Below are 23,529 nucleotides of genomic sequence, written 5' to 3' on the forward strand. Positions count from 1 at the left end.
TAGGTTCTTCACGGATGTGGAGAATATGGAGCATGTACAGTATGGTGACGTCCACTCATAGAAACCATCCCTCTAGGCACACACGTCAGTTCAACATTTACTTTTGATTTACATTTGGTTGAGTTGTCAACTAACGTGAATTCAACGTGAAATCAACAAAACAAATCACCATGTCATTTGATTTAGGTTAAAAGTGAAAAAAATACAAAATGCCCTCATGTTGATGACGTTTCGCAAATCCAATTAGTTTTCCACGTTGATTCAACATCATCACATAGACATTTACGGTTGAAATGCCGTGGCACCAACGTTGATTCAACCAGTTTTTGCCCAGTGGGTTTGATTTGAGGTTCACGCTTTCAGCAATAATATGTTTGTATATATTCAGTATATTTGAATTACTGTGCAGCCAATATCTGAAGTCTACTGTTTTACTGATTCATCCAATGCAAACAGTATACTGTATCATCAATCATATCTTCAATGTGTATCAAATAACATCATCTGACTATAAATTCCTGAGCTGCAATCGTTGCACCTGTACTGTTTTCTGTGTACAGAGAGGTTATCTATACTGCACATTGATACAGTGGACAGAGAATAGATGCCTATAAATAGTGTGAAACTCTGCTTGTGTCCAGCAGCAGCTGTAGACTGGCATGTTTTCATCATAGTTGATCAAGTGTACTTGTGTGGTGACACAAACTGGACCTGAACTCCTGTCCTGTTGAATCAGTGGGTGCGCTCAAGCATCAAAGTCTTCTCCCCGGTGAATATCCAGTCACTTTCCAGCTTCTGCTTCACATCCCCAGGACAACCCCTCCTTTTTCTCTCTCCTTCTTTCTCTCTCTTTCCCTCTACCCCGTTTTTCCTTTGCTGTGTGCTCTCTCTTTCTCTCTACTCCATTTCAACGACAATACCATTTTTTTCATTGACATTTTATTTTTTAACTTCACCCACATTTTAAATGAGCGGCAGTCTGGCAAGTACTACAGGTACAGCAATGACTACATTTGACGTAAATACGAGGATTTACTCAGAATGGACACGGCCTTTGCCACCACAGGCCCTGTCATACCAGACAGGTTTCGCCTACAGTCCTAGACACTAGTGTAGGAGTCACTGGACATGGAATCATGGCACGGCTAGACCATTCTGTCATTGTCCCATCTCAGTCAGCCTCTCTGACATTCAGCCACTGACAGAGAAGTTTCCAGATCTCAGCCTGCACTATCAATAACAAAAACCCCTGAACCTCCTCCACGTCTGTGGCGCCGTCGTTGGTTTCCCCTCGACAAGTTCTGATTTCTGATAAAAGGCCTCAGTTTAAATAAGTTTGATAATATAAGTGAAGGAAAATGTCAACTTTCAGTGTTGTTGTTTTCTGTTCATCTCATGGCTCAGGGGTAGTGCGGTACTACTCATGACTCAAACAGCCTGCCACCAGTTTCTGTTTTCACTTATATTAAATGCCCAATGCAGCTGTTTTTTTTAATTCAATATCAAATCATTTCTGGGTAACAATTAAGTGCCTTACTGTAATAGATTTCCATTAAGAAAACAACTATTTCTAAAGTATGAATTTAGCTAGGACTGTCTGAGAGTGGCCTGAGTGGGGAGGGGAAAACTGAAAATTAGCTGTCATTGGCAGAGAGGTTTGCAACTCTCTCTATAAATCAATTGACCCGAAAGCCGAAACTCCCGCCCATGGAAATCTGCTGATTAGAAGGACCTGTATAGATTGTATTTTCAACCAGCAACTATCAGGAAATAATACTGATAAAACATGTTCACACTTTTACAATGTTAGTTTCATCAGCTGTTGTACAATATAATACAAAACACAGGAAAAACAGATTTTTGACTGCACTGGGCCTTTAAACACAGACATGGATGGAGAAACCTATCACCTGTTATTTGTTAGCAGCTAAGGAGCTGCCATAATACTTGGATTTCACCAAGAATTGTGATTGATTGTTGCACTGGGCTGCCCATGATGCACATAGCCAGACTGTTATCCAACAGTGTAGGGGTTTACTGTGGACGGAAAATATAGCATCACCTAATTCGATTTTGTACAAAGGGTATATGATGTGTGTACGGTCTCGTGAGTTTTGTCAATGAAATCAGTTGGCACATTATCTCCTTGTAACGGCTGTCGTGAGAGAGAGTAGACCAAGGTGCAGCGGAGTTAGTGTTCATCATTGAATATTTAATAAAGCAAGAACACTATACAAACAAAACAAGAAAACCGACAGCCAAACAGTCCTGTCAGGTGCAAAACACTAACAGAAACAATTACCCACAAAACCCAAAGGAAAAACATGCTCCTTATGTGTGACTCCCAATCAGCAACAACGAGCTTCAGCTGTGCCTGATTGGGAGCCACACACGGCCCAAAACAAAGAAATACAAAAACATAGAGAAAGGAACATAGAACGCCCACCCAATGTAACGCCCTGGCCTAACCAAAATAAAGAACAAAAACCCCTCTCTATGGCCAGGGCGTTACACTCCTACGGATACAGTATATGACAGCCGCTTCCATCTTGTCAGAGAAGCATGCAGAACAAACACAAACAAAACATATTCTATAACAGTTGCTAGGTTTTCATCCAATTGGCGGCAAATTTTCATGTGAATATTCTCAAATCCGCATAAATAAAATATGCTGATTTCCCCACCAGTGGTTTCCACCAAACTGACTTGTTACAGATGAAAATCAGTACGTGATGACGTAGTGTACACAACATTTACATTTTCGCTTATGTTTTCATGTACCGAATAAAAATCGAATATTCAATGTGTTTTGCTTGCATTTTCAACTCTACACAAACTGTTGCGTTAAATAGCAAATATGCCTACTAACAGCTAGCAGATAGAGTGCGGGTAGTCTAGTCAAGCAGTAGTCTAGCAGATAGAGTGCGGGTAGTCTAGTCTAGCAGTAGTCTAGCAGATAGAGTGCGGGTAGGCTGTGCGGGTAGTCTAGTCTAGCAGTAGTCTAGCAGATAGAGTGCGGTTAGTCTAGTCTAGCAGATAGAGTGCGGGTAGGCTGTGCGGGTAGGCTGTGCGGGTAGTCTAGTCTACATGATGAGATTGTTATGGATAAGAACGAGAATATTTTTATTTGTCAATTGGCAGTCAAGCATCGATCATTATTTCACCAGAATAAGACCCTCGATATTTATTGGAAAGGAGCATCAAGATCACTGTGCACTTTCACCGCCCTATGAAGTTCATCATCATTTATTTCATCTGATGCCTAGTAAACTGCATGGTTTCCCAAGTCGTAGTGGGAGGACCACACACCATATCATCACGTGACTCCAAGTTTACTTCCATTTGATGGTTGTTATATCAATATTTGCGCATAAAGGCGTATCCACCGCCATTTCTCGAATAACCATGTCGAACCTAAAAATGATCTGTTGGCTTTTAAACATTTTTTATCAGAGCCGTGGTGATTTATTTGTGTACAGTGTGACTTTACTCGCATAAAAACTGTGGATGGAAACATGGTCATTGAAGAGGGAACTCTGTTTGGTATCAGCAGAGTACAGGTTGACTTGACTAAATGACTGTGGCACTGAAATCTGTGAGATACACACAATACACACACACACATATACACATACACCCCCCCAATGGTGTAGGTGTTACCCTCCAGAGTGAATGCCCTCTGTCCACACACACACACACACACACACACACACACACACACACACACACACACACACACACACACACACACACAGTTTCCCCATAAAAACAAATATCTATTTATACACCTCACTTGTTTTACACTGCTTAATGCTGAAACAGCTTGAGGGTTGAGTAGACTGAATTTAAATGAGCTGAATTTATAGGCTCACACCAAGTGGAAAAGGTAATACCCCTTCTATCATACCGAGGCAGACAGTACTGTCAATGTAAGAGGCAGAGCATCTCTCTCCCTCAATCTCTGCTATAGTATTGTAGCATTAAATACTTTACCATGGTTTAATGAGACCAACATTTAACCCTCTGAAAAGTAAGCACCTGCAGTATTAATTATTAATTTTGTCGCGAAATTGCATTATTATTCTCGCCATAGTTTCTTTTATTTGGATAGGGACACAGTACAAACACATTGACACACTGAGCAAACAATTGTCAGGTTGCTATGGTGTTTCTAGCTCATGCTACTTATCAAAACCTGTCTCCAAATGGACTGCAATGGATAATAATAGTCATTTCCTGAGTTGGCTGGTTGGTGGCGATGAGAGTATCTGTAAAGGAAGTGTCTTTTTAGCACAGCTTCTAGAACTTAGAACCACCGCAAATGAATGGGCAAAGCCTTATCTGATCTATCCGCCACTGAAGCACACTATCTCAACGAATGTATTGTATTGGCAGCGCTGCAGCCTCAGGTACTACGGAGTGTAAAAACAATGGACCAAAGGTCAAGTGTGCCACGATGATTTAGCGCCACAAACAGCAGCAACCTGCAGTATCATAATGAAGGCATATACAGCCTAGTGTAAACTGATATGTGTATATAAAGTATATATGCCAGGGCGCCTGAGGGCGAGGGGTTATATAATGTATTCGGGAGAATCCACTCCAGCAGAAAGAAATCCTGTGGTTGTGTTGTGTACGTGCTCCCGTACATGCGCGCGTATGCTCACTGTGTACATCTGTGTGTGTGTGTGTGTGTGTGTGTGTGTGTGTGTGTGTGTGTGTGTGTGTGTGTGTGTGTGTGTGTGTGTGTGTGTGTGTGTGTGTGTGTGTGTGTGCTTTTCCTGTGTTTGGCCGAACTTTAGCCAGCAATCCCCTACTTTATTGCCTGGGGACAGGCTGACCTCCCCGTTACCTCCACGGACCCGGTGCTCAAAATCTGTTCACCAAAGTAAAGCTCCAGCAATCAGACGCTGCTTTCTGGTCCATCTTTTATTAACAGTCATATTAAATATTAACCTCCAGTACACTCATATCCCCCCCCCCACTCTGCCCCTCAGCTCTCTAACGAAAGAAACACACACTACACCTTCGAAAATGTACACCCAGAAGTCCCCTCTTTATCTTGCTCGCTGTTGTTCTGACAAAGATGCCTTGTGATTGCTTCCGATTGCAGTACAATGTGTAGCTAAAAGTAGATTTTGGCATTGTGATGGTAGTGTTGTAAAGCTGTCAAGTCAGGAAATGTTAATTGCATTCATATATTTTTACTTCAATTGTGTGTATATATCCACATAGGAATAATGGTAGTAAAGCAATAACACCACTCATAATACGTTTTTTATAAAGAGCAATACCGCATCATTTTGTGTTACTTAATTTCAATCTGGCTCTATAAGAAAACACTACAGTTTCAGTGTATTTTAACCAACTATATCTACCTCTTCTCTCATCTTATGATGACATTTTTCTCCTCTCTTCTACTCTAGGAGGATGTTCCCCTTCCTGAGTTTCAACATCAGCGTTCTGGACCCGTCAGCCCACTACAATGTGTATGTGGACGTGGTCCTATCCGACCAGCACCACTGGAGGTACCAGGGAGGCAAGTGGGTCCAGTGTGGCAAAGCAGAGGGTAACATGCCAGGTATGATTACCTAGCGGTTAAGAATGTTTGGGCCAACACTGGACCAGTAACCCGAAAGGTCACTGGTTCAAATCCCTGAGCAGACTAGGTGAAAAATCTGCCCTTGAGCAAGGCACTTAACCCTATTTGCTATTGTAAGTCGCTTTGGATAAGAGCATCTGCTAAATGACTTAAATGTTAAAATATAGTAAGTATATATTGCCACACCGCACTCTATGTCATTCATACTGCTCCAATCAATGACATACAATGGTACAATGAGTGAATCCAAAGGAGGATCCCTCCAGAGTAGCATTGAGAGTTAGAGCATCAACGTGACCATAGCATTTATAACCATGCTTATCGATTGAATGGGACATGGATTCAGTCTTTTCCTCAGTGGCTAATCATCCCTCTCACTCTACTCTATTCATTTCAATTTACCCAGTATGAGTGAAATCACCAAGAGACTCAACCTAAGGCAGCTACATTGTTTTGTGAACGATGACAATTTCAACCAGCCATACAGCACTGCAGTCATTGAAATAGGTCAACCTGTGTCATACACTAACATGTATTGTGGCTGTGTGGCTCCTGACTAATTACAGTGTAGTGGTAGCCGTGGTAACATTGTTGTGGTAGCTATGATTCTTTAGTAACAGGTTAGTAGGTCGTTTTGCTAATGTTACCTGGAGCTGTGATTGTTTACTATGGCATTTGCTTGTATACGATTTGTGCAGCATTAATGTAAGCCTATGTAGACTTATAAAGGGCTTCAGGAAAGCTTCATTAACGTTGTTGCTAACTCTACCCCATAGGGAACAGGAGGTATATGCACCCAGACTCCCCCAACACAGGGGCTCACTGGATGAGGCAGGAGGTGTCCTTTGGCAAGCTCAAGCTCACCAACAACAAGGGCAGCGCCAACAACGTGGGGCAGGTAACAGATATGCCTCAGACACTCATTTAAAGATGTCATAAAATCCAAATGAGATTTTCCATTGGTGGTACTTTCCATCGTTTTTCTCATGGTCGTTAATGCCCTTCTAGGACTAACTCTCCAGTGCTGTTCCCTCTTAGATGATCGTTCTGCAGTCGCTTCATAAGTACCAGCCACGGCTGCACATCATCGAAGTGAAGGAGGATGGTTCTGAGGACCTCTTCCTCACCGCCAAGGCCCAGACCTTCGTCTTCCCAGAGACCCAATTCATAGCCGTCACAGCCTATCAGAACGCAGACGTGAGTCACCTCGCCTGACCTCAACAGCTCATTTGACTAGCCCTTTTCCTTAGCATAACATAGACCAGGGGTCACCAACCGGTCGATCGACTTGTCGATCTCCAAGGCATTTCTAGTCGATCGCCAAACGTTTTTGTAAAAAAAAACTACGATGAAGCCTTTTTTTATTATTATTCTCGGGTTGTTGGTGGTAGGTGCAGCCAATTCAGCTGCCCTGCGCGCCGGGTAGGCAAACTGTTGCCATTTCATGTGTCTGAAGGTACAAACTCTGCCTTCCCGGTGGGCCTGGAGAGGAAATCAAGTGCACTATGCCTCCGCTGGCCAATCAGATTGCTCAGATGACATAGTCTGCAGTAACGTACCAGGCATAAAAGAAAGCTATGGCAAAATTGATACTGTGAGATTTCAAAACATTTAAAACCATGACTAGAGAGAGACTGTCAACGAATACAGCAAAGAGCTGCTGTTTATATGAGTGAGTTCATGTTTCAGTTCTTACTCAGCACTGTCAACACTTTGTTTTCAACACTTTTATCACCCATAAAATGTGCGTTCTTCCTATTTCCACTCAGGGAACAAACAAGCACCGCAGCAGTAATGAATGAGTAGGAAAGTATCGATAGGCTTGCATTGTTGTTATTATTAGCGGCTTGGGTCTTTTTTAATATCAAGTAATATTTCTCTGTTCATAGGAGTAACAACATGAATTTGTGCATGAGGCAGAAGTAATGCGGTGCGACTCGAGTTTCACCATCAGCTGGAAGACGGTGTCCCTTTTTGGTCAGTGTCAGTGGAGGAAATGGAGAGCAGAGGGATGTTGAGAAGCGGACACTCAGTCTGCTGCACTCTCCCTCAGCTGAGACTGACCAGCTGATGCAGGCACATCAGCCCAGTAAAATAAAAAGCTAAATGTGTGCTCACTCAGCTGTGCCTCAAGTAGTACAACGGATCTATTGCCGGTGTGATCACATAGCCTACCTCAAATTTTGAAATATCATTTTTTTTAAATGTCCCGAACAACAATGCATTGGCAGGTAAATTCTAGCAAAGCCAGTATGCGGTGATCATGTATTGGGCCTATAGCTTACTGCACAAACCTCACTGCTACAGTACTGTTTTTAATTGGTTTATGTTGCATAGGCATGCAACAGAGCGGTAGATCTCAGCATGCATTTTGACTCAGAAAGTGATCTTTACTCAGAAAAGGGTGGTGACCACTGCCATAGACGTTTATAACGTAATTAGGAGTAGAAGTGTACTCACACTGAAGTGCCAAACAAGAAGACTTCCCACGATAAGAAAATAAACTGTGTGTAACCCTCATTAGTAATTTCATGCAGTCAGTGATCTCTCTCTCCCCCTCTCTCTCTCCCCCTCTCTTTTTCCTATGCGTCTAAGCTCTCACGCTCTCTCTCCTCAATGATCTGTCTGTCCTATCCTTGCCCCCTCTCCCATCCTGTCTCCTGCTATTTCTTACACAGATCACCCAGCTGAAAATAGACCATAACCCCTTTGCTAAAGGTTTCCGGGACAATTATGACGCGTGAGTATGCCAGAAAATAATCAAATGAATAAAGAGAAAACGAAACCCCTCAAAAACAACTGTAGTCTTGAATGAGAACGTTTGACAGTTTAAACCAGCTCTATGTCTGTACAAGCGGACGCTGAGGCACAGTGCTCACACACGTACTCAGTCCTACCATATCAACACTGGATATCTCCAACTAATAAATATACAATTGCTAACCCTAATAGGCCAATGTATTTCTATCTCACAAAGATGTGTTGATATGAGGAGGTGTGAAAGGCCTGCTAGATGGTTAAGAGACATTTGATGTGACACATGTTTTGCCAGGAAGTAACACGTCTTCTTCCCCATTCCTCCCCGTTCCCCTGCCTAGGCTGTACGCACCGCCTGACTCGGACCGTGTCACCCCCTCTCCCACCGAGGGCCAGCAGCTTTTGGCAGGTACCTGCTATACCCAGGGGTACCTGATGGACCAGTACATGAACCCTCTGCCCCAGAACCGCTTCTACAGCCGGGAGCACATGGCAGCCATGGGCCATCAGACCAAAGACCCCTCAGCCAGCCCCCACAGCCGCTGGTACCTCTCCCCCCAGCAAAGTGTCACCTCCAACCGGCTGGACTTCAACTCCTATGAGGGTGACTTCTCCAGCAACAGCTTCTACAAGCCCTTCCCCCTGCAGACATCGGCCCACCACACGCTGAGCTATTATGAGGACAGCCCGTTCGCCACGGCCAGCGGATCCGTCTCAGGAGCCTCCTCGGCAGCCTGGAGCACCGGCCGGCCCTCCCCTCAGTACCTCAACCATCCCTGTCCCAGTAAAGTCGGCCCCAGTCTAGGCTGGTTCAGGCCTGTGTCCTCTACCTCTCCAGGTCACCCCAGGCTCCACCCCCCGTCCCTCCTGGAGCCACTCCGCCCCCCACCATCGCTGCAGGACAAGCCCAAGGAGGCGGGGGTGGGGGGAGAGGACCCCTGGCTGGAACCCCCCTCGGTCAAATCGGTGGACTCTGCTGACTCCGGCCTGTTTGAGGGCGGGGCAGAGGGCAAGAAGCGGCGAGTGTCACCCTACGCTTCCAGCACGGAGAACTCGCCGCCCACCCGCAGCGTGGAGGTCTGTGAAAAGGACTGCGGTAGTGATGCCGGCTACTACGGCTTTTATTCCCACTGAAGCCACCCACCCACCACATAAATACCCTCTCCTAGTGTCCCCCTCCTGTCCTCTTTGTGCTTTGGTATCTCCGTCATGGCCGTGTCTCTCTGCCTGTCCCATGAAGTCATATAATGGTGCTGGACTGAAGCTCCATTGGCCACAGAACGCCAACATCACAGATGGGCCAGGTAAATGGCACCTCAGCCATTTTGACACATACAGACAGACTGGACCTCTCGACAACCCAAAAGGGAGGCTACTCTAAGGTTGTGTTTGGTTACGTGTTTGAGGACAAGGACCTCCTAAGGTCAGACAGGAACACTTTGAACATCACTGTTAATGTGTGCGAGGGCCAAAGTGCAAAGGTGATTTGACTGGGTCCACAGACACTGCCCTAGAAACATACAGACACACAGACCTGTGACTTAAGTCTTTTTAACGTTTGGGGATGCAAAAATAAGATGTCTGCACACCTGCTGACAGACCCCTGCAGGGACTGTCCAGTCTTTCCCCATCACACTCACACACAGACACACGCTCTCGCTCACACACACACACACACACACTCACACACACACACACACACACACACTATTCTCCAGCTCTACTTTTAGTATATGCTCGCGGTCACATGACCCAATGTAATGAGACGCAGACACGATTGGTTGTATGTTAATAACAAAACGGAATCGTTTCTGTCTAATCCTCTGTCTGAGGAGTTTGGAACTCCCCCTTGTGACAGCAGTGAAGAACTGCAGGCTGATGGCGAGCGCGCAGGCGAGAGCAGAGGCCAGCGTCAGGTGTTAGAGGTGAGGGGAGCTTAGCGAGCACATGACCTGAAGGGTCAAGGCTAATCAGCATCAAGGCTGACGGGCCAGTCTTCCTGTGAGCTACTACCGCCTACAGCAGGTCTGTCATTTTGAACAACTCAGCCTTAGCAGCCAATCCAAAGACTCACAACACAATGGAAATCAGCATATCTCACAGACAATCTGAGACAACTACAAAAGTGCTTAATTAAAACGTGAGCCAGTCAGACAACACAGACCCGAAATCATTACCCATGTCGTATACAGCGTACAGTCAGAAGACACATTATATAATTATGATATAATCACACTTATTAAGTGACAGGCCAGCCATGAAAACATGACTCACAAACACAGTCACTCACTCACACTGGAAGGTGACCAAAACAAATCCACTTTTGAGTTTTTTTTAAAAGACAATGGGTCTGTGTGTCTACAGTCAGCCCTGCTGGCAATGATTGAATATACTTAATGTAAGATATAAATAAATAAAAAAACGTTTTTTATCCTACTTACATATACTGGATGTTAATTTTGTTAACCTCCTCAAGGTGTTTTTATATTATTAATTCATTAATTGTACAGATGCCAACTTTCAAAGGGAAATTCTGCCATTTTGTGTCAGGCTAAACTGCCTTTCTACAAACAAACAGAGAAGCTGGTTTTCCTATGGGAAGGCGGAAGAAATCAGTAATTCTCTGACATAAAACTGGAGCAACAGGATGGAGAAGACAATCAGATCTGTGGTATTGCAGAACTCTGTAAATGAAATATGTTCGCTAACAGAAAGACACCTTCCCTAAACAGAGCTTAGCATAATGTGACTTTGCTGTGACACCATCATAATGCAATAATGCCACAGCACAGAAAAGGTCATTGGACTGACTTCATGTGCTACAAAAGGGGAAAGGGAATCAACTGGAATTTAAAAAGTCTAGCTATAGATGTTTTCTTATGTAGAGTTGATCATATGCTGGACACTGTATAGAAATATGATATTGCTAACATGAGTCTCTTCCTGAAAAGTTTATTTTTACCCTTAAGCAGTTTAAATGAATGAAAAAGGGACTTCATTATTACAGTTGTTTGTTAAGAGGTGGACAATTCGTTGTTATTTAAGTGCAATTAAAATGAGATGTGAATTAACTTTTTATTTATAAGGTGTTCAATATTGCAAGAGCAAATGAAAAACATTGATTTGATCAAATGCTTGGAAAATGTGTAGAAATTTTTATACTCTGTATCTTGCGTTACATGATTTTGTATGTGACGCTGTCTGGCACTGAACCTGCATTAACATGACTGCTAGTGAGTTGAGAGAAATAGATCATTCTGTCTGTATGTGGTGTAAACTCCTCAGGACTGCCTCCTAGTGTACATCTCCTTACAATAAACAAAACTAACTCCTGCCAATAGAAATATTCTATAAACAATCCATAACCCATGATTCTTTGCCATCCTTTTATTAGAATTAAGTTGTGAATGGGAAATGTAGTCCAGTCTTGATGACTTAAAAAGCTCAAAGAGAATAAGGATGGGGTAGACTTGAAAGGTCAAATTCTCCATCCAACAGTTGGATAGTGAAGCATGTTGGTTTGTGTTTAATGTGGACTGTTTGTCTCCAGGATAGGGCACCTTGCCTTCAGTCTGTGAAATTGCCTGTCCTTAAATTGTAAAGTTGTATAAATCATTGATTAACTCAATCGGTCCCAGAAGGCTGTAAAGAATGAATAGACTGATGATCCAGGAATGCAGTAGAGAAATGTTAAATATTGTACTAAATTAAGAATTTTAAATATTGTCTTTGCTTTATTCTAATGTAATAAAGACTCGAATAGCAGAAAACATTGAAGGAAAAAGTGATTAATTTATTAAAATGGTGGCTTACTTGTCTTTTATTCATGAATTAACATTTCATAATCACAACTGTTTAAATTGAATCTCAAACCAATGTAAAAAAATTAAATAAAAAAAGACAACCTCAAGATTATAAACAGAATAATACCCACATACCCATTGTACATTAGACATGTTGATATTAAGTCTAGCTTGACAATAATTTAATTATACTCAATCATAAAATATACTTTATTAATGCAGACTCATTATGCAATCAGTTGCCTTGGTAACCCCTTTCAAGAGCAATATCTTAGTAATCACAAGTAATAGCATTATTGTTCACTAAAAATCAAATAAAAAACACAACACTTACTTTTTATAATGTAACTTATGTGCACCCTAAATGACAGAGACTGTTATAGGTTACATTCCCATGTCAAATTGTTTGACTTACTAAAACACTCAGGTAGGAGAAAGGAATGTTTGAACACACTAATGCCACTGAAATAAATATGATTCAACAATAATTCATAATGGGCTTAATCCTAATTTAGGATCCACAAATCATGCATAGATGACTTAGAGAGACGTGTGAAAATTGAGTGATGACGCAAAAAGATTGAGTTAGGAGTCAGCCCAGAGAGTAGTAAATTCACATTTTTCTACCTTTACAATATCTGAAGATTAGTCCACAGTAAATGTCTTGACCTGAGCAAATGAACCTCACACTTCCAGCCCTCTAGACAGAAAATACATCTTGACAGGATAACATAAATGTACACAAATGGGGAATGACCATAAATACATTGCAATGGACTAAATACGAGTATGAGAGAAAAGTCTCTTTATCCTTCCCAGGTAGCGGAGCAGGTGACGCTACACATTCTGGGAACTATTTTCAACTTGACGTTTCAGTGGATCCAAGTAGTTTCCAAACTTCCCCCAGAGGTTTCCCATGAAGCAGCCAGGGAGGGAGTGCAAATCAGATGGCAATGATAGAAGGTGGGGTCTCAGGACAGTTCATCGATGCCTTCACCAATTCCACCAAATGGCCCCAGTCTGTTTATTCACCATAGTTCCAGGTTGTTTGTGTTAGCAAAGCCTGGGTTCTCTCTGACTTTCCAATAGGTTCCATTGGAGAGCCACACATCCCTCCCAGAGGAATCCATGGCTTTCCTAAAGATGGAAAACGATTCAAATACAGAAAGCATACCTAGTATTAAACCAGTGGTCCTATGTGATCTTAATGTATATCACAATTGAAGTTTGGTACATTTTAGACTACAAAAAAGATTTGGGGGTATTATCCTAGATATAAGATGACACAAGAGTACCACTGAAGACAAAGTAAAGGGACTTACTTAAAGAAGCGTGGCGTGTGCTCCTGTCCTTTCTTAGCCAGTTGTTTCCTCCGCTCCCTCTGCATGGCTTCCACTTCTTCTTTAAACTTGTCACAGTCATCCACCCTCCCGTCCTCCAGCATCCTGAGGAAAATAAAATAACAAAAATCATCAAAAAACACACCAATTCATCGAATCCATCATATCTACGAGAAAGGCCCCGACTTTTTCCTGGTCGTGTCACCTAAAACAGGAAAACGTCATGGCCCTGTTAATATAAAAAAAATATATTTGTAAAATGGTGGTTTTCCATTTCCTAATCAAGCCCGACCCATGGCGGCACCACTCACCTCTGGTCAGGACGAAGGCGTGAGTCTGTGGGTGGCAGAAGAGGCTTCAGGCCTGGGGTGAGCTCGTTCAGCTCCAGTGTGAAGCTGGAGAAGCCGTAATACAGGTAGTAGTCCTTGGGCTGGGAATCTGTACAGTGAAATAGACCACAGAGGTCAGCTACAGCTAATGTAACCACAGCCTCAAACCACATTGTCTTTAGATAGCATATCGCTAACCAGTAAAAAAAAAAAAAAAAAAAAAATATGGTTTGGAGGCTTTTGATACAAGAATTCTCAGTTTTGAACTTTTCACAGACTGTTTTCCTTGGGTGGGTGGGATACTCACTTGGCTTCCAGATACACTGTGGAGTGGGCAAGGTGTCACAGAAGATGCCCTCATGCCACAGCCCCCCAAACCGGTGGATAACACTCCCAGTCTGGTCGAGCACGGTGCCCTGCACTTCATTCTTGTTGGTGTCCGACCCCCAATAGCGGGACTTAACGAAGGTGATCTTACAGGTGCACGCGTTGCTGTTGAGGTTACGGATGATGACCTCCCCATAGTGCTCCAGGTAGCGCTGCTGGCTCAGGACATTATGGATGCAGGTCACCACTTTGTTCCACTCATAGTGGTCCCCAAACCTAAAAGAGTGATGTTCATTTGTAACAGTTTGAGGGAGCAGATAGTAAACAAATGGCCACCAGCAGCAGACTCTCACCTTGGGAGAGTGACATTCACCATCCCTGTTGGCATGATCTCCAGTGACTTTCCCCAGAACTTATTCTTCCACCGCTGGTCTGTTTAGGTGACACAAATATGTTGTGCTTCATGAGAAAAACATTTATGATCAAAGTTTCAGATAGTATAGTTTGAAAATGTTTAGAAATGATTCAAAACAAAATGTCAAGACACTTGCTAACACTAGCCAACTAGAATCAAGGTTTTGCTCTATTATAGTCAGTAAAGCTCACCCTGCCAGAAGGAGAAGGAATCGGAGTCCGCGTGACATGCAGAGATGGGGGGGTGGTGGCAGACCTGATGAAAGACAAGAATGGTTTAGTCTGAATACAACAGAACTAGTCTGACCTGGTGTGCTGAGGAATGTTAGAGAAGATTCAGTCCTCCTACCTGCTCACTGATGTAGCGGAAGCCCTTGTCCTCTCTCAAACATTCATAGGTCTCCCCCAGGAGTGGGTTGAAGGGCTTGTAGCGGTTGCGGTAGTGAGCTGTAGCATAGCCAGAGATGGCAAAGGCACCTATGTAGACCTGCACAAGACGAGAGAAACACCTTCAGTCTTCTAATCTAACATACTGCGAATCACTAGTATAGCTGTCGTTACGTGGTTTCATTTAAACCATGAGGCTCTGTGCATACTGTATTCTAGAATATACCTTTGACACAACGGAAACTTTTTATCATAGTTTAGTGATGTGTCCAGATGCTGCTAACTTGAGCACTTTTCCATTCAGTGTCTTTAAAGGTGGCTCTTAAAGTCTTACATCCTTTGAGTTACAAAATTTGAAAAGACATTTAAGAATCCTCACCATCCTCTGGTAGGGGTCTTGTGTGTTGTTGGCGGTGTCCAGCAGCTCGGAGTACTCCAGCTCCTCACACAGTCTTTGCATCAGGTTGATGGGCTCGTTGAGAGCAGCAGGCATGGAGACACGGGACAGGTCCTTGCCTATGTTGTTATAGAGGATCTGCATCAGGCCCACTTGGGCGTTGTCCGGGCAGTGGGCGGCCAGGGTGGTACGGCGGCCCGTGTTTTTGGGCACGACACAGTTGGGAGTCTTAGAGATGCTGGCACGGTACTCACGAGTGGCTGAAGCTGTGGAGGAGAGAGATCGGTTTCAATAAATTGAAAAAACAGCTAATTGCTAACTGGTTACAGAGCGTGTGTATGTGTGTTCACCATGTCCTTCCTCAGGTTCAGAGTTGCTGGTTGTCCCTTCACTCAGACCAGACTCAGACTCAGAGAAGCTCCCATTCAGGACACCGTCACTCGCATCAAAATACTCAGCTGCAGAGTCTGTCACCGATGGCGTGCGACGGGACTCGTTCCCAGATACAGTCTAAAGAGAGGAAGAGTGACGAACAATAAAAACCATGAGAAAGACAGCCAAGAAGACAGAGTCGGTAAGGAAAAGCACCCATAGGCACTCGCACACAAATAAATACACACATTTCGTAAACCAAGCCTGTCTCCATGAAGGCATATACCCTCACCTCAGCCAGTGTGGTTGATTGGTGGTAGGTGTCCTGCAGTCTCTGACGCTCCTGGGCCAAGGCATCATGCACAGACTTGAGGGACGCGTGTACTGTCGGGGACAGGAAAATAAAGAAATTCACATTTAGCATTAGTAGTAATGAACGCACACAACATGTGTGAGTCCATGTGTGTTTTGACTCTGACCTCTTTGGGACACGCTACAGATGTCCTGCTGGATCTTCATGCCTTCTGGGGAGGCGTTGGTGGGAGGGGACAGCTGGGAGTAGACATAGTCAGGGACGGCGGGGACATAGTCTTGAAGGGAGGGGACAGACGTACCCAGTTGGGACGAGCTGTTTAGGTGACTAGAGGACAGCTACAAAATGGAGGAACGATGGAGAATGAACAAGTAGAACAAACTGAACAACCATTTTCTATTTGTCTGAGAATGATTTGCCAGTCACTGATTCCCCACATTAGTGAGATGTCAAATATGTTTGTATGTAGAAGGAAAATAAATAAGAACTGTGTACAAGCCATGCAATATAGATACTATGGAAGATTAAAAGCTATTGTTTAATTTTTTATTTCATGAAAAATGAACCCCTTTTTCTCCCCAATTTTGTTATTACGATCTTGTCTCGTCGCTGCAACTCTCTAACGGGCTCAGGAGAGCTGAAGATTGAGTCGTGTGTCCTCCAAAATATAACCCGCCAAGCCGCACTTCTTAACCCGCTCGCTTAACCCGGAAGCACCAACGTATCAGAGGAAACACCGTTCAACTGGCAACCGAAGACAGCCTGCAGGGGCCCGGCCTAACACAAGGAGTTGCTAGAACGTGATGAGCCAAGTAAAGCCCCCCCGACCAAACCCTCCCCACCCGGACAGCGCTGGGCCAATTGTGCGCCCCCCTATGGGACTCCCAGTCACAGCCAGTAATGACACAGCTTGGGATTTGAACCCCTTAGACAACTGCGCCACTCTGGAGGCCCGCTAGTGTTCAATTCTACTGTAGGAGCATGTATGTCCTACAAGGAATTAACCAAAGTCTTATTTCTCAAACATATATATCACAGCTCCAACTTCCATTCAATCTGATAGCAGTCTGTAATTGTAAAAGGTTGGCTTGCTCAGTCTCTGAATCTAAATCTGATTTGACCTTACTTTTCATTGTAAAAAAATGTTTACCCCTTTGTCTGTGTGACTGTCTAGACAACATGGAAGAGATCAATTAGGACTAGCTAGGTGTTCCTTGCTTTGGCAGTCTGCCTTGTTTCCTGGTGTTGACTCACCGATTTAGTAATCCCACGAAAAGGTTTTGGATTATAAGGGAAGTCTAAAAGTTATCAGATGATTGGGTTAGCTAATACTCAAAACCAACACATTATACTCTTTACAGGTTGGTTAGTGGTACACAATCAACTTTTGGAATTTTAGTATTAAAAAATGTGAACATTAGTGCCAAATCAACGGGGAAATGCACTGGAACAAATATCCATGAGTCAAAACTAAAAATGTTAGATTAAATGTGTAGGTGATTTAGACTAAGAACCACAGGTAAAAAAAGAAAATGTTACAAACCTGTCTCACCATTCCAAGGGCCTCTACCCTTGACATTGTGCGCGAGTGACCCCATATCTTGCAAGACCTGGACTTCTTGGGTTTCTCAAGAGAGAGATTCTTGGTGGAATTTAAAAAAAAACACACTCAACTTAAAACAGACACGAGCCATTTATCTCATTACATTACTTAATTCAAGCATGTCTCACACCCTTGTCCTGCAACTCACTGGTATTCCTAGTTCACTTAGCCCCTAGGAAAAGTCACCCCTTACCCCTAGGAAAATGTGTAGACCTGAAACCTGGATAAGCGCTGATATTTGATCCTAGCCTATGCGACGGCTGGGGTGGAACCATTACCACATTGCTAAACCTATACTAGGAAGGGTTGGTTTGGAGCTGGACGGTAGTGTTGCTTCATCTCACCTGCATGCTGATGATGCGCTGCAGCTCGCCATCGGTGAAGGCCTGCTGGCCCCCCTCCAGTAACTGCAGCCTCCGGACCAGCCGGTTCAGCTCCGACAGTTCCAACTGACAACGGTTCAGCTCTGAAGAAAAAGAAAAAAAAGAGACTGTTAGGGCAGATCCCAGAACAGTTCTACTGGGGAGTTAAGACTTAGAGCGAAACATTCGTAGATCTCATCAAATCCAATTTTATTGGTCACATATACATGGTTAGCAGATGTTATGGTGAGTGTAGCGAAATGCTTGTGCTTCTAGTTCCGACCGTGCAGTAATATCTAACAAGTATTCTAACAATTTCACAACAACTACATTATATACGCAAGTGTAAAGGAATGAATAAGAATATGTACATATAAATATATGGATGAGCGATGGCCGAACGGCATAGGCAAGATGCAGTAGATGGTATAGAGTACAGTATATACATATGAGTTGAGTAATGTAGGGAATGTAAACATTATATAAAGTGGCATTGTTTAAAGTGACACATTTATTACATCCAATTTTTTATTATTAAAGTGGCTAGAGATTTTAGTCAGTATGTTGGCAGCAGCCACTCAATGTTAGTGATGGCTGTTTAACAGTCTGATGGCCTTGAGATAACCATGGTTGTCCATGAAGCACCATTCATGACAATTAGAAACTAGACTATTTACGTGAGTGCAACAAAAAATGAGAAGTTTGGCAGCCCTAACGCATTTTGGGTTTACTTTGTATACGAGTGCAGTACCTTGAGCACAGCTGTCTGGGTCATGAGTCTGTTGTAACCAGGCTGACACCTTCCCATTCACCCCCGGGTTGACCGAGGGAAACTCGGACGGTGCTGGTGCAGCTATCTCGCCCGCGTAAGAGTCTGTAGTGTTATGGTAGTGTTGGTAGGAAGACTGGTATACAGACGAGAGAGGGAGACAGACAGACACTGACGAGTCAATACAAGACTATAAACCACTAACAGAGACTGGACCTCTACAGAGTGAGAGGACTCACCACGTCCTGCATGCCGTTCCTCTGTGCTAGTCCAGGCACACTGGTGCCCTGGGACAAGGCCTGGAAGAAGCCATTGTGCACTTGAGCAGCCTCGTTCTTCTTGAACATGCGATGGGCACTCAGCTTGGCCACCCAGATGTAGAACAAGTCATGACTATTGGCCTAGGAGAGGAAAGAACAGGAAGAGTGGCGCCAAGTTAATTTGTATTACTACAGGCCTCTAAAACTAATCCCAAAAACATAATCCAATTCAACCTTGGACAACACTGAACTTTGTTTACTAAGTTATTGAATTATAATTTATGTAGTGAATTTGGCCAACAAGCTAAAGTAAGTGAACGGGACTGGGCATACCTTCATATGATATAGAATATCTCCTGCATCCAAATCGATACGATTGGATTTCTTGTTGATAGACATGACTGCAAGGCCAACATCTAATGAACCATGAAGCTTTCCCCTTGTGATCTTTAAAATAAAAAGCATAATGCTTTCCATTATATTATTAATGCTGAGTTTATCATTTAACTAAAATACATAATATAGTGAATGTACACTTACATCTTGTTGGGTTTTGGAATATCGTAAGATCCCCGTTTCCAACACAAAGTACCTCTGAAAGTAGGATCAAAAACACATGAATTAAACTAATTTCTAATTAAACTCATGTGAACTAATTTCCAAAATAGTGACCAAACACACTGGTGGATTGGATAAATGGGCAGTTTGCTGACCTTGTGCCAGCCTTTCAGGGGCCATTTTCTCCTCTTGAGGAGGTATCCTTCACAGATGCCTGGGATGGTCAGGTCCTGGGAGTTGTCACCTGACATCATTTCCACCTGAAGGTCATCCATCACCTCCCAGTCTTTAATGTTCTGAGGGTGAACCAACACCATAACAAACACATCAGCATCCATCGGGAGACATTGTTGTTATTTGTGGGATGTTAACACGCAGTTTGATGTTTTGTTTGGATATTTGATATTTAAAACAGGTGCAGAATGGGTTTAAAACTCCTTACCTATGTACAGAACATAATTTTTGGTTGTGCTTATTGTTAACTGAATGTGTTGATGTTGATTCTTTGTCATTGTGACTCTCTCTTGGTGGAAGAGACATACCGTACTCACCCGAGAGTGACGGGAGGAGGCGGTGCTACTGCTCCGAGAGTGGGTGGGTTTGTTCAACGTGGGAGGGGTCTTCTCCAGGCCACTCATCAGCGATTGGCTGCGGTTGAGCGTGGACCCGTAAGGATTTTGAAATGAATCCATTTTGAAATGATAACGTCAGACTTCCCTCCCTTGTGTTATTGGTAGATTTTTCAATAAGACTGTTCCACTACAAACTCCCAGTCATCTCAGAAGTATGGGACTGAAAAAGAAAGTAAACACATGAAAGAATACGAATATAGATGGCTATTCCTTGCAAACATGTTTCCTCCTGTCAACTTGTATAAACTGCTGTTGAATGAGGCGGTGCAAAGTTTTGTAGCTTCCTTTGAATAAGTTGCATATTCTAAATTATTAAACATGTCAATTGTTAGCTGCAATTATGTGAATAAGGGTCTGAAGAGACTCTGGACAACCTTTGGTTGACAAATCTCGTCTGAGGTCATTGTATGAAGATATGAGGCCTGTATTCATAAGTTCTGGGCAGGTGTTATTTAAAAAAGACTAAAAGCACATCTAGCTCTTGGCAAAGGTTTGCACGGGGGCTTGTGAAAGAACCCAAGATCCCTCTCACCCTTCCCCAACAGGTATTTGTGATACTGAGCCATTTAATATCAATGTCAGATTTTCCATCCAGTGTAATTGACCTATTTTTCCATTTCAATGTAAAGGAAGAAACATGACATCAGAGGCCATTACCTGTAGGGTGATAGATAGGTTTGTTCTCACTCCAACAGGCTGGGAATCTGAGGAGAAGATTACTATCCTCCCTTCTAATTGGCTTAACCTTTTTTAGCAAGACCTCTCCTGAACATGCAGTAATGAGATCACAAGGCAGAGAACACTGAAGCTCTGGCGGTGACAACAAAAAAGGTTTGAGGCCTGGGTATGGGAGTGCTAGGCCTATGCAAAAGTTACATCTGCAGCCATTGAAAACACAATAGACAATGTGTATGACTTGAATACAATATAGCTTCCAACAGGGGCGCAACTTCGGTTTTAGAAGTGGAGGAGACATTTTATTTTATTTATTTTTTAATCCTTTAGGAAAACACTCCAAACAGTCTACCCGCCCAGAGGTGTCAGCATGTTCCTAAAGCACACCGTTGGCTCATTTTGTATTGGCATTCCAATGATACAACTGGGGAGGAGAAAAATGACATTTCAGAATGTGAAAGTTGCACCCCTGGGATCCAAGACAAGTGTTTTGAGTTCATGAATGTATCCATGTGCATCCATGCAGGCTTGGCTTGGTATTAAATAAGGGGTGATGGTTGAGGACAGAGGTAGAGAGGGAAGCCTCTCTGACCTCCGTCAGGGAAGCGTGTGGCAGAAACAGGATAATAGGATTTGCTGCTAACCAAGCATCAAGCTTGCTTACTCAACGCAGAAAAATCCAGAATTATCTAGAGTCGCCAATTACAGTGCAAACCCTCCACATCATGCTCTGTATATGGGCCTGCTTGGCATGTTGAAGTGGGCAATCAATCCATTGAATTATGAACGCTAGGTGGATATGTTGAATGGTAGGTTATGTTGATGTTTAGGCCTTAGTCCTCTACTTTTGCTGTGGCAGTCAAGGCAGGTTATTCTGGGCAACATTGCTAGTGTGACCAAATGTAATCTTATATTACATTTAAGGGTAAGCACTACTGACAACTGAATCAATGAAGGATTTATGTCTGCCAAAAAGAGGCCAGACTGCAGTCATTGCATCAAATGGGAAATGGTGTCATCTTTCTACTCAACATTGCTCCAAATTCTCTGAAGTTTCCCTGGTGAGATTCTGTGGGCAGTGCACAGAGGAGGTTGTTCCTAAAAGTAGGAGGTTTGGCAACCCTGCCTCCAACTGATAAGTATAATGCTACTGAAGAAATATGACAAGTCTGTGCATATTACAGGGCTCACCATACAATATGATTTTCCAGCACAACAAGAATATGAGGTGACTGACGCATACACAAGTAAACCACAGACAGGTTGTTAGTCATAAAACTGCAGGTGAGTAAACTTGCTATGTGGTTACATACAACAAACTGCTCGTTACTCTCAAGAAAGCACAATGCAAAAAGGCATAACCTTGGGCCCCATCACAATGGTTAAATTGGGGCAAGGAGGCTCTTATCGAAAGCCCATTATGAAATGACTGTGCCACACAAATTGACTCATGTCCTGAACTAAACAAACCATTTGAGCATGACACATGTTAATTTGAGAATTACCTTCAACTAGCATCTATTTCATAAAAAAAAAAAAAAAAAACATTACACATAGGGGCCTAGTCCAATGAATTATGTGCTTAAGAAAGTGTCAAAAACAAACATGTATTCTATAATAGCCTAATCTACAATGATCTGATATTGCATTATTTGTCCATTAGCAACATTTTGAAAAAGGTAAACCCAATAAATAATGGAGTTTGTTTTGGTTATATGGTTGAAGTGGACATGTTGAAATTGCATCCATATCCTTGGAAATTCCCCGTTCCTGAAAAGTCATCTCATCAACTACACAGTCATCAAACGCAAATATTCACTCTGCGAACTTACCTGAAGTTCATGTGTGACCACTCTCATCGCGGTAATATTTTTTTTTAAATGTCGAACAAACCTCGTGATTTCCCATTTGTTTGACAAATCACACAGCTTTAACAGATTGCGGAACCACGTCTTTCTCAACACACGTGCGGAAAAACAAGACACGCCGTCAAAAAAGTATTGTAGAAACTGCCAATGTCTGCTTCGCTGTGCCCGCGTAATGAGTAAAACGCAGCACCCAAATCCACGGATAGCTGTGCCACTGCGCAATGTGGCCAGGGCATTATCCGCATTAGCCTAAGGAATTACATGTGCTCATGGGATGTTTGTTGCTAGACTTGTAGGCCCGACAACTGATGGTGCACCTAGGCCTGTCTGTCGCTATATCGCCATTGGATAACTGCATGTTTACAATGCATTTAAATAAAGTCTCGTCAATGTTCTTCTGCCACATAGAATACACATGATCCAATGTTTTGACATCATGAGAAGATCTAGTTAAATCAAACAAATAAATGGCACACACATTTGATTCATACACAACCCTGTGGGTTAGTAGTAATAATAATAATATTGTAGGGCTTGCCCTGTGACATACTGATATTGAATGGAGATGAATATGGTAGTTTCCCTCCCACAAACTCAGAATAGCAGCTGTAATAGACTAACTGACCCAGATTAACATGTGGTAATCCCCAGATTAGCATTTATCAGGATCTCCAAGACCACTTGTTTATTTTTGGCTCTTATGATTCTCATAACTATTGGAGCACGCATGACTATTGGCACTGACTTTTACAAATGTCTAC

The 23,529-nt window shown here is 43.0% G+C and overlaps 2 protein-coding genes across 3 annotated transcripts in view; one reads left to right on the top strand and one right to left on the bottom strand.

Annotated features, from left to right (window-relative positions):
• Window positions 1-12,136, top strand: part of tbx21 (T-box transcription factor 21) — a 17,737-nt gene extending 5,601 nt beyond the window's left edge. The window contains 6 exon segments of one of the 2 annotated variants that reach the window (NM_001199226.1): window positions 5,427-5,581; window positions 6,379-6,500; window positions 6,641-6,799; window positions 8,281-8,342; window positions 8,701-9,521; window positions 11,651-11,697. In NM_001199226.1, coding sequence (NP_001186155.1) covers window positions 5,427-5,581; window positions 6,379-6,500; window positions 6,641-6,799; window positions 8,281-8,342; window positions 8,701-9,493 — 1,291 coding nt within the window. In that variant the 3' untranslated portion in view covers window positions 9,494-9,521; window positions 11,651-11,697. 2 annotated transcript variants of the gene reach the window in all.
• Window positions 12,137-12,151: 15 nt separating this feature from the next.
• Window positions 12,152-23,034, bottom strand: LOC106579318 (oxysterol-binding protein-related protein 7). Its single transcript, XM_014159133.2, has 20 exons — window positions 22,733-23,034; window positions 20,145-20,385; window positions 19,749-19,889; window positions 19,576-19,629; window positions 19,369-19,482; window positions 19,015-19,176; window positions 18,758-18,911; window positions 17,989-18,110; window positions 17,585-17,683; window positions 16,208-16,379; window positions 16,021-16,112; window positions 15,707-15,866; window positions 15,339-15,622; window positions 14,922-15,059; window positions 14,765-14,828; window positions 14,512-14,590; window positions 14,139-14,434; window positions 13,814-13,940; window positions 13,485-13,607; window positions 12,152-13,299 (listed from the first exon to the last, which is right to left on the bottom strand). Exons 2-20 carry the CDS (start codon window positions 20,283-20,285, stop codon window positions 13,191-13,193), a joined length of 2,631 nt encoding a protein of 876 aa, XP_014014608.1. The 5' UTR covers window positions 20,286-20,385; window positions 22,733-23,034; the 3' UTR covers window positions 12,152-13,190.
• Between the last annotated feature and the right edge of the window lie 495 nt (window positions 23,035-23,529).

Source organism: Salmo salar, chromosome ssa19, assembly GCF_905237065.1.
Source record: "Salmo salar chromosome ssa19, Ssal_v3.1, whole genome shotgun sequence".
Taxonomy (NCBI): Eukaryota; Metazoa; Chordata; class Actinopteri; order Salmoniformes; family Salmonidae; genus Salmo; species Salmo salar.